Source organism: Pseudonaja textilis, chromosome 2 (assembly GCF_049901715.1).
Source record: "Pseudonaja textilis isolate UNSWEBS1 chromosome 2, rPseTex1.2, whole genome shotgun sequence".
In the NCBI taxonomy this organism is placed as follows: domain Eukaryota; kingdom Metazoa; phylum Chordata; class Lepidosauria; order Squamata; family Elapidae; genus Pseudonaja; species Pseudonaja textilis.
The window spans coordinates 9,442,173-9,454,241 of record NC_141991.1 but is presented as its reverse complement, the minus strand read 5'-3'; the positions used below and the strand labels follow the sequence as shown (position 1 = coordinate 9,454,241).

At 38.9% G+C, this 12,069-nt stretch overlaps 1 protein-coding gene across 1 annotated transcript; it reads left to right on the top strand.

Moving 5' to 3' along the window:
- Nucleotides 1–1,057: 1,057 nt before the first annotated feature.
- LOC148126691 (vomeronasal type-2 receptor 26-like) lies at nt 1,058–7,263 on the top strand. Its single transcript, XM_087927652.1, has 4 exons — nt 1,058–1,347; nt 5,098–5,389; nt 6,915–7,208; nt 7,255–7,263. Exons 1-4 carry the CDS (start codon nt 1,058–1,060, stop codon nt 7,261–7,263), a joined length of 885 nt encoding a protein of 294 aa, XP_087783778.1.
- The last annotated feature ends 4,806 nt before the right edge of the window (nt 7,264–12,069 follow it).

Here is a 12,069-nt window from a genome sequence, read left to right as displayed (position 1 = left end):
AGGATGACTCCATTGGCCTCTGTCCCTCTGATCATCCTGGACCACCTGCCCATCTCAAACAGAGCAGTTCCTCTGAGTGGCAGGTTAGACAAGGCCTCCTTTCAGCCTTTCTGAGGTTCCTGTGAAACTTTCTTACAATACACCAAAGCTATGTAACTCTGTCCAATACCACTTCTTTGGTCAATGTCTTCCACAATTTGGGCATCCTTTAGATGTGAAAGTTTAAGACCCAGAATTCTTAACAAGCTAGTTTACAGGTATCTATGACAATTTGCTGTGGCCAATTTGCCACAGCCAACTTGCTGGGTCAACTCACCATGGCCAACTTGCCACAGCCAACTTGCTGTGACCAACTCACCATGGCCAACTCTCCACAGCTAACTTGCTGTGGTCAATTCACCCTGGCCAATTTGCCAAGCCAACTTGCTGTAGTCAACTCACCATGGCCAACTCTCCACAGCCAACTTGCTGTGGTCAACTCACCATGGCCAACTCACCACAACCAACTTTCTGCAGGACAAAGGAGGGACATAATGAGATGTGAATGGCAAAAAATAATTTTTTAAAAAATAATTAAACTGAATTGTCATATTGTCCCACAGTGAGTTGTCCTGCAGCGAATTGCCTGTTGTGAGGTGTCCCATGGTGAGTTGGCTCATTTTCAGAGTTTGTGACATTTATGACTCTCTTCCCATTGGGCACCTGCCTGTTAACTCGCTCAGAGCTTAGAGAGGTGATGTCTCTCCTTGTGGCCATTATCCAAATCATAGTGATTTATTTGTTGTTCTGATGCTAAATCTCTAAAGATGTGTCGGATAGCTTTCAGATGTCACACGAACAGCAATAATTTGCTTTCATCTTGATATCACATCAAAGGCATGTTGGCAAATGTCTGCACTGGAAAATATTGGGAGCAGAAATGGAGAAAGAAAAAAGCAGGACAGGTGGGGGGTTTTTTGAGAGGCAAAGATTGTGTTTGCTCCCTTCCCCTTCAGACATGTAGCATTGACTGGACTCTGTCTGGATTAGGAACTTTCTGAAGCTTCTGTGTTGGAAGATGGGTTTGGTTTCTTCCAACTCTTCCTATCACTGTTCCTTTAAAGAAGACCCCTGTCTGGAGATTCCATCAGGAACAGAAGTCATGGTGCTGCTTCTGCTGCTTCTGCTGCCCCAGGCAGTCTGGGGGAGTCTCAAAGCCAAATGCCTTCTGACTTTGAGGAAGGATGAGGTGCACCCAGAGAACTATTACAGGCCAGGAGAATTTCTCATTGGTGGCATAGTCTCTGCAACAAAGGCTGGTTTTCAAACCTTATGCTTTAACAAATCTCCTTTGACTCAATTTTATTGGTAAGTCAAAGTTCCTGCACTGCCTGAGAGGCCATGCCATTCCACCCTGATTTCTAATAGTCTCATCTCTTACAATGAATGGTCTGATCTGCAAGTTTTTTTTCTCTCTCTCTCTCTTCTTATTTCATCCTTGAGGATTCATTTCCACCCTGTGGCTGATGAGCCTCATTTGAAATTCTAAAATCAATCTGTCTGTCTTTCTGTCTGCCTGCCTGTCTGCCTGCCTTTCTGTCTGTCTGTCTGTCTGTCTCTGTGTCTATCTATCTCTATCACCTCTCTCTCTCTCTCTCTCTATTGGCTTCACAGTACTCCACAAAGTAGGGGGGGTCTCTCTGGTAAGGGGGAAATTACATTTGTTGCAGGTTACTGAAATAAGGTCTTTCCTGTCTAATACAGGATTAGGATAAATAAATACCCAAACAACACCAGATTATCAGCAAGTAAATCTATAAGAATCTTCTATTTTTCTTGATTTTGCAGAAGAAGCACCCACTTCTCTTGCCATCCTATGAGCAGAGCAGGACTGTGGATGGAGAAGACAGGGTGGTTCTTCTCTTCTAGCCCACTCTTATCCAACAAAGTGGACCACATGACTACAAAAATTGGGGAATGTTGCATTTTTCCCTGCAGTAAAATGAATTAACCACCACAATTTTTATTACATCCCAAAAATCACTAATTAAATGAATGAATCCCAGATCAGAATTGGCTTGCCATACATGTGCAAATCACACTTGAGTGAATGCCAGGCATTCTAACTGTACAATCACTTAAATTAAGTCTCCTTTGCAGAAATATGGACAATGTAAACTTCAACAGGAATTAAATAATAATAAGAATTTACATACCCTTTTTTTTACAATCATAGTTGCTCATTTTGTTTTGAGTGCATGCGTGCTTTAATGATCTTATATTTCATATGGAAGAATAGATCACTTTCCAAATACTAAATAGTTGGAATATGACCTAAAAATTTGGAGAAACCAGAATTCTATTTATTGGGAGTTCTGCACACAAATTAGAAAAGAGTGATAGTAGAGGGATTTTGTATATGGTACGTTCAGGAAGATTGATGGAAGAATAATGAAACTCCACAGTGGAGGATTGGTTTGTGAAAATGTCAAAATTTGCAGATATGACAAATTATCTGTTGAAAAGAAAGTTAGGAATCAATGAAGAGTCTCAGTTCTCCAGATAGAGCTGTCTGACAGTTGAGTCATGACACTGGAGTTATTGATATTTAACGTTGGAAGTCATTCATACATTTCTGAACTTGAGTTTCTTTCTGTTTTTAATTTCTTCTACCTTTTCTTCTTCCTCTCTTTCCTTCTTTCCTTTTTTTGATTATTTTTTATTTTATGTAACATTCTTAATAAACATAAATCTTAAAAACAGAATTAGACAAAGCTAATAATGATTAGATTATTTCAGACATAAGATGCATTCTGTATCTTAAAATAAAATTGAAATTTGGGACTTCTGGTTTGAAGGGCTTCGGTGTCAGACAGAAATCCACAATCGTGCACCATTTCTGTCCGGGCTCGCCACTGGAGCACCTCAAGCCAGCTGGTTTCAGGGCTAAGCCACCCTGTAGAGGTGGTGAAGAGTGGGGAGACCACCAGCAGGGTCGAGGAGAGCCGCATCTCTCCTCCTCAGCTGGCCATTACTCCCTTTCTTGAAGGCGGTTGCAGCGGTGGTCAGAAATGGCCACCACAAAGAAGAACTCGACCGTAAAAGAATGTGCAGGAGGAAGATAAGAAGTGAAAGTTTGGGCTGCCTGGGTTAAATTGTAAAAGCAACAACTAAGGTACCCTGGAATTTAAACTTACAAAAAATAACAACGCTCCCAAAGAAGAGTCAGAAGCAGTGAAGGAAAGTGAAAAGGGAAAGGTTTGGCTTTTTTTTTCTTCTCTCTCCTTCTCTATACTGACAACTAAGAGACTTAAATAAGAAATCGGAAAAATCCACTTTAACATCAATAGGCAATTAAGCTGAAAATAAAACAAAATGCCAAAGGGATAATAAAGATTTCTGGACATTAAAAACTTTCTTTTTCATAAGCAGGAAGGGAGAGAAAAAGAATAAGGGCAGGATCTGGAAGAGGGAGGACACTGCCTGGAATTAAAAAGAATCTACAGTAAAACTTCAACATGACTTCTAAAAGATACATTTTAACTGAAACTTTGCAACTAAATAGTAACCCCAGGAAGAGAAAATGAAAGAAACAGCTTGCGTGTATTTGGATTATTTGGTGATCTTTGGATTTTTGGTTATTATATTTGAATGACTAAAATCAATCGGGTGGTTGTTTAAAAATTTATACAATGGCACCACTTCTGGATGAATTGAAAATGGAACTTAAAAAGTACAAAGAAGATGCACAAGAAGGGAAGGGTTCTTTTGGCTTCATTTTTCAATTCTTAGAAATGGAGATTTGGAACTATGAGAAACAAGAAAAGACTGCAAAACAAGAAGACTGGGACAAAGAAGAAGCCATCTTTAATGAACAAGTAATTTTATGCGGGGAAGAAAAAGGAAAGAGGGGGGAAAGAATGGAGAATTTAAGACTTAAAAAAACAACCAAAGAAAAGAAAAATAATTCAAAAAATAAGTATAATACTGGAAAGCGACAGAAAAGGGGAATACAGAAGAGGGAAATAGAGGTAGAGAGACAAGGGGGTAAAAAGGGCAGAAAGAAGAAGGGAGGGAAGAAGGAAAGGAAGTTACAAAGGACTGGAGCAAGATATAGAGAAACAGGACCTATTTAGGAATAATGGGTAAAAATCTAATTGAAAAAGGGATTCTATAAAGGTACATAAGATTGTATTGTTATATTAGTAATAGAAATAACTTTAGAAAATTGGAAACAACGTATGATTAAAATGAGGGATAAAATAGTTAGTGTAATTTAGTGAAATGTTTGTGAATAAAATAAGTGAAATAAAATAAATGAGAAAATTGAATTAGGAAGGAATGGGAACATTTTAATTAGTTAATGTTTTATAAAATATAAGTGAAGGGGGGAATTAACTATGGAAAGCTTATAATTTAATGAATATTAATATTAATGATAAAATTGACTTGGAATGGAATGATTTAATTGTATACATTTGTAATTTTTTTCTTTTTTTAAGAATACAGTATGTATTTTAAGAATGTACCAAGCAGAATCCAAATGGAAGTTATGTATTATATTGAATGTTACAACTTTAGGGAATAGATATAAAGGTGTCATACACCAATCAGTAACTACAGGAGAAATTTTGTTTAATGAGAAAAGATAATAGATAATTGAAACAGGACAGACAAAAAATATAAATACAATGATTTGAATTGAGATGAGATAATTAAAATAAAATTGAGAAAATTAAAAGAGGGGAGAAGCTATGCAGAAAATGTAAAATAGTAATAAGATATGGAATAGAATATAAAAATGAGCATGAACCTGAATTTGTGTCTCTACGAAGAAATGTAACCCAGGATTATGCTGCTTTCAAAAAAGATGTTTTATTTGTATTTTTTTTCTCTTTGTGAAAACTCAAATAAAATTTACAAAATAATAATAATAAAATAAAATTGAAGTTACTATCAAATAGGTGAGATATTTTTGGAGATTGGAAAAAGCCATCAGATACACAATTAAATGCTCCAAACCTCTCAGCCTTCGGTGGATTAAAAATATTAGTATTCATAAGGGTTAATTAAATGTTGTTTCCACTGATTATGTTCTTAATATATTCATACTTTCAGGAGCGCAGGCACAGAGTACTGGAAATTGCTATCCTTCCTTTTTGCCATCTGGGAGATCAACAAGAATCCCAATATTTCATTCAATATCACTCTGGGTTACAAAATCTATGAAAATTATTTTAGTGCCCAAATGACTTCAGAGGCTTTGCTGGACCTGCTTTCAGAAGGGGAGGCCAATGTTCCCAACTACAGATGTGGAAGGCAGAGAAACATCATGGCAGTTCTCGAAGGAGCTGATACTGACATCTCCATCCAGATTTCGACCATGTTGGCAACCTACAAAATATCACAGGTGTTATTTAAGCATTATTATTATTATTATTATTATTATTATTATTATTATTATTATTATTATTATTATTGAAATACCTTCAACTGCAGCCCCTGTGAATAAAACAGCTGAGGCATGCCAAACTGCTTTGCCACACAAATCAGCTGTGCTCTAAAAAAACGAAATAAAGCCACAAAAAGAAAATCAGAATGTTGGAAATGTAAAAAGAAACCCAGTACATTCTTTCACATGTGGTGGACCTGCCCAAAAGCAAAGGAATTCTAGAATAAGATAAAGATATGGCTACAGCAAGTAATGTACCCAAACCTGAATTGTTTTTATTCGGGATAAGTAAAGAAGAATATACAAAAGAGATTGAATGTTTAATGAAACACATTTTAACAGCAGTTGGGATACTGCATGTCAAAACTGGAAATTAGATAGTGCCCCCATGATTATTAAAAAAAAAAGAATGGATTGTGCAGAAATGAACAAATTCACAATGGAATTTCAGGAGAGAGAAGAAAAAGAATACTATACCGCCTGGGAAAAATGGTATGTCTCTTTAGACAACAGAAAGAAAATATAATGCAAAAGTAGAAGTGTTAAAGTGTAACTGTAAATAGTGTATAGATATGTATGTACAGGAGAATGGTATAACTGATGTCACAAATAACTGCAAAAATGTATATAGAATTTGTTTTTAAAGGTGAAAATTTAATAAAATTTATATTTAAAAAAGGAAACAAAGTACAGGAAAAAGCAGGGACGGGCAGGTGAGCCCACATGCTTGTTGGAGCGAACCAGTTTGGAGCCAGCTGATCATTGGAACTTGGGGTTTGCCCGAACCAGTTTGAACCAGGAGAATCCCACCCCTGGTCCTCTCTTATCAATGAAGAACCAAGTTTTATTAGGGAAGTTGGATGAATTAAGGATTAATCTATCAAATGAGAGAAGGATCCGAGCAAACACATCCCTTCCTGGCACACTCCTAATGCAGCCTGGGCATCTTTGCAGGCTATTTGCAAGAAGAAAATGCCACACTGAAGTGAGAGGAGGAGGAGCATAAGAGAAAAATGACCAGAGGATTCCTTACGGAAGGTTCTTCTTTTCTGAGTAAGAATGCTCTGGGAACTGCCCAGTGGCTAAGAAGCTGAGCTTGTCAATCAGAAAGGTCAGCAGTTCAGTGGTTTGAATCCCTAGCACCGTGGAACGGAGTGAACTCCCACTACCTGTCTCAGCATCTGCCAACCTAGCAGTTCAAAAGCATGTAAAAAATGCAAGTAGAAAAATAGGGACCACTTTGGTGGGAAGGTAACAGTGTTCTGTGGGCCTTTGGCATTTAGTCATGCCGGCCATATGACTGTGGAGACATCTTCAGACAACTCTGGCTCTTTGGCTTGGTAACGCCCCCTAGAGCTGGAAATGACTAGCATGTATGTGCAAGGGGAACCTTTACCTTTACCTTTTAAGAATGCTCCATTAGGGTTAGATTTTGGATTTATGGGTCTGAAATAAAATACTTTACTTTTTTCCCCCTTTTCAGGTCAGTTTTAGTTTTGTTTCCCAGATTCTGAGTGATAAAACTCTGCTTCCTTTCTTCTACCCAATGCTCCCTGCTGAAGGTCTTCAGTACCCAGGGATGGTGAAGCTGGTTCTCCATTTCAGATGGACCTTGGTGGGTCTCCTTGCTCCAGACACCGAGAATGGACAAAGGTTCATGAGGACGTTAACTTCCATGCTGAAAAGGAATGGCATTTGTCCAATTTTATCACAAACCTTTTCCCCAGCTTCTTGGAAATACTTCATAGACTGGAATTTATACCTCAAATGGAGAAAGGTGAATGTCTTTATGTATGGTGCTGACTTGAACACATTCCATGTAGGGGTTATAATTATGCACAATATATTTGAAACACTTACTGAACTTCTTGAAGGAAAAGTCCTGATCACCACATTACGCTGGGACTTCACAATTTATTTGAAAGATAACTACTTTCCCACTCAATACATTCATAGTATTTTTTTCTTTCTTATGAAGAGAAATCAAATGGCAAAGTATGGTGGTTACCAGCAGTTTGATCCTTTCATGTTTCTTCTTGCAAATAAATCCTTCCTGTGTTCTTATACCAAAGATGCCTTTTCGGTCAAAGTCTGGAGACAGTGTAGGGAAAGAGAAGAACTGGAGATTCTGAGGAAAGAGGAGATGGATCCAATCCTGGTTCTGGACAACTATTTCATTTACAACACAATCTGGGCTGTGGCACGGGCCATAAATGCTGCTTATTTATCCATATCCAGGAAGATATTTAAAGGGGTTAACAACATGAAAATTCCAATGCTGAAGGCATGGCAGGTATTTATTTATTTGTTTGTTTATTTATTTGGTTTGTCAATTGCTTACAAGATAATAGGTATGAGTAAAAACATAGTTATGAATACATGGATACATATAAGAAAAACAAAAGAAACAATAGGACAGGGATGGTAGGCACATTGGTGTGCTTATGCACACCCCCTACAGACCTCTTAGGAAAGGGGTGAGTTCAATAGTAGAAAGTCTAAGGTTGAAGTTTTTGGCATTTGGGGAAGAAACCACAGAGTCAGGTAGAGTATTCCAGACACTGACCACTCTGTTGCTGAAGTCATATTTCCTGCAATTAAGTTTGGTGCCATTAACCTTGAGTTTGTATCTATTGTGTGCTCTTGTATTGTTATGGTTGAAGCGGAAGTATTCATTGACAGGTAGGACATTGCAATGTATGATTTTATATACTATACTTAGATCGGACTATAGGCGGCGTAGTTCTAGGTTTTCAAGTCTAGAATTTCAAGTCTGGTGGCATCAGGTATTCTTCAATGAGTAGAGGAGTGGAGAACTCTTCTTGTGAAATATTTCTGGACTTTCTCAACTGTATTAATATCAGATACGTAATGTGGATTCCAGACTGATGAGCTGTATTCGAGTAGGTCTAGCAAATGTTTTGTATGCTCTAGTTATTAGTGTAATATTACCAGAGAAAAAGCTAGGTAAGATTAGGTTAACAATGCCTTTTAATGCCTTTTTGGCTATGTAGTTACAGTGGGCTCTAGCACTTAGATCATTAGAGATGAGTACTCCAAGGTCCTTGACAGAATTTGGATCATCAGCAAGGTCTTGACTACTCAGCCTGCATTTCATTTTCTGATTTTTTTTGCCAATATGTAAGACAGAGCATTTATTTGTTGAGATTTGAAGTTGCCATTTGTTTGACCATTCTGATACATAATCGAGGTCTTTGTGAAGGATAGCAGTATTGTCGGCGGCATTGAATACCTTTACATCATCAGTGAAGAGAACACAGTTGCTCTTAATATGATCACAGAGGTCATTTATGTAGAGCATGAAGAGAGTTAGTCCTAGAACACTGCCTTGGGGGACACCACTGTTGACAGGTACAGAATTTGATAGGACACTCCCAATTTTGACCATTTCTTTCCTATTGCAACAGCTGCCCATTTTATTTTTTATTTATTAAATTAATTTACCTCCCATCATATCACAGGATAACTCACTGCAGTTGAGAATCAATTTTACCATTGCAAACTGGATTACTCTTCTGACAATAGGAGTAATTTATTCTGAATATAAAAATTAAATTGAATCCCAGCTTTCTATTTCTCTTCCTTTTGCACTTGTTTCATCCTGCTCATTTATTTAGCAATAGCAATAGCACTTAGACTTATGTACTGCTTCACAGTACTTTACGGCCCTCTCTCAGCAGTTTTACAGAGTCAGCATATTGTCCCCAACAATCTGGGTCATCATTTTACCCACCTTGGAAGGATGGAAGACTGAGTCAGCCTTGAGCCTGGTGGGGTTTAAACTGCCAAATTGCAGACAGCCAACTGTCAGCAGAAGTAGCCTGCAATACTGCACTCTAACCACTCACCACCGAGGCTCATTTTCTTTTTATGCTCCTTTTTAATAGCTTCTTGGTAAATTTATTGTTTTGCCACCACCACGTTTTTCTTCATAAGCCAGAGCACCACTCTGCCATCCACAGTTGAAAAAAACGTGTGCTGCAGATATTAGGCAGTCTAACACTTCTGACCCACTCACCTCCTGGGTAGGTCCTCTAATCCAGTACAGCCTTGATTCAAAATGGGTCTCCTCCAGAGGTGGTATTCAGCAGGTTCTGACCAGTTTTGGAGAACTGGTAGTGGAAATTTTGAATAGTTTGGAGAACCGGCAAATACCACCTCCGACTGGAGATTTTACAGTATCCTTCCCCTGCAACGCCCACCAAGCCAAGCCCTCAGAACTGGTAGTAAAATAATTTGAATCCCACCACTGGTCTCATCCCTTGACTAAGAACTCCTTTGATTCCTCTTCCCCTGTTCAAAACTCTCAGTAGCATCTGAGACATCAGTCTCATCAACATAGGGAAAAATATATTTGGGGCAAGAAACTAAGCATACTGAGGCCAGGTCAGAAGATGAAAAGTTGCACCAGGAAAAGTCTAGGACCAGCAAGAGTGATGAACGTTCTTAAAATCTATATATATAAAAGCAAAATACCATTCATGCATCATCACAAAATCTCAAGAACCGCAAAGCCTACAGTACAAACTTGTAATTTGGCACGTATGTTTCTCTTGGCTTCTAGGTGCTCACTAAGAAAGGATTTTTCGAAATGACCATCGGAGCATTAATATTTCTTATATTATTAATAACACGCTCTGATGCTAAGGAGTTCTACTCCCCCTCCCCACCAGAAAAGAAATCTGTTCCAAATGCAAAAAACAAGCAGAGGAGTTTCAGGTTCACAGCACCAAGCAGCTTTAATACAGAACAGTTGAGCTAAGCCATGCCTAGGCTCCTTGCTGTCTCTTTCTTGCTCACACAGCAAATACTGTTTCAGTTTCCAAATAGGCCTCTAATCTCTCGCATGCTGACAGGACGTTAGCCAGATAAATACCAATGGATGCTGGTAGGCAAAGGCAGAATTTTTCCCCCCTTATTTTCCTCACCAAAAACTGTGACCACATAATTTTGTAGCAAAGCATGGGTACTGAGCTAGTATTCCATATATGTTCTATAAAATTTCAAGAAGGTGAAACTGGTAAGAAAGATCATATTTCACAATGAAGATCGGGGGTGTCTTCTCCATGCCAAGTGATCCATCTTCATCTCCAATGCAGACTTTCACAAGCACAATGTACAAGTCCTCCCCCCACCATAGTAATCCTCAAGGTGAGTGGAGATTTTTTTTCTTAGTCATCTGCCCATTGACCTGCAAATAAGTTGTTTACAGCATTGTTATTTTGTGGGGCATTTGTTTTCACTTTGGATTCATTGGCAGAATTCCTCCCGTGGGCTTGAGCATAACATCCATTTCCTTTAGGGTTTTAACTTTGGACCTCATTAGTGAGAGCTACCGGATTGTGTCAAGCTAAGCTCACCCTGGCTATTTTCTACCCATTGGTTTTCTAAACTCTGCAGTGACAATTATGAATGGAAAGAGATAAAGGGAAGAATGGGAAGAGATAAAGGGCATCGAGGTTGTTTACAAAGCCATTCTTGGTCCTTCTAATAAGATATTTATGGTATATTTCACAGGACAGAACCGCTATGGAGTCTTGCCCTAGAGCCGTGATGGCAAACCTATGGCACATGTGCCACAGGTGGCACGCAGAGCCATTTATGTGGGCACACAAGCCACAGGCAAACTTACCTCACTCTGCATGTGTGCACCTCCCAACTGATTTTTGGCCCATTTGAGGCCTTTTGGGCCTCCCAGAGGTTTGAGGGAAGCTTCTGCAGCCTTTGGAAGCTGAAAAATAGGCCTATTTGTCACTTCCTGTATTTCCAAAAATACCGGAAGTGAGGAAATGGGCCCATTTTTCAGCCTGCAAAGGCTACAGAGGCTTCCCTCGAGCCTCTAGGAGTCCAAAAAGGCCTCAAATGGGCAGAAAATCAGTTGAGAGATGCAGTGCAGGTAAGGGGGTGGCAGGGGGATTGCACACACATGCGCAGGGGGTGGTGGGGCTCATGTGTTGCCTTCTGGGTGGTGGCATGCGAGCTTGCACACATGAGTACATGTGCAATTTTTGGCACAGGACCCCAAAAAGGTTAGTCACCACTGCCCTAGAGCTTTCTCTGTCCTGTGTAACACTGTCCATTTTCTCTTCCTTTCCAGCTTCATTCTTTCCTTCAAACCTCTCAGTTTTCTAATAATTCCCTCGATGGAGTCTATTTGGATGGGAATGGAGATCTGGTAGCAGACCTGGACATTATAACCACAGTTTTCTCCAATAAGTCTGTAAGCAAAGTGACATTTGGGAGTCTAGAAAGACAGGGATCCTTAGATTTCAACTTCATAATCTACAAGAATGCTACTGAAAAGATGGAAGTGCTGAAGAAGGTGTGGAAAATATTTTATTATATCCTTTCAATAGTTTTAACCAAGAAGATTGCAGAGTTGGAGCAGGAAAAGTCATCTCAGTTATCCCAGAGAAGAAACAGCTTCTATAGTTAGATGTTCAGGAATCAATGGGAAAAAAACATCCTTAACTATACCAGTTAAGTGTTTATCAGTCTTCTGCAAGGGAGTTAGGTTTAAGTCATGATTTTGCCAAAACAGAAAATTAATTCAACATCCCCATGATTATTAGGAATTTAAACAAACTATTTCAGAATGGGAAAACATAGAAGATAAG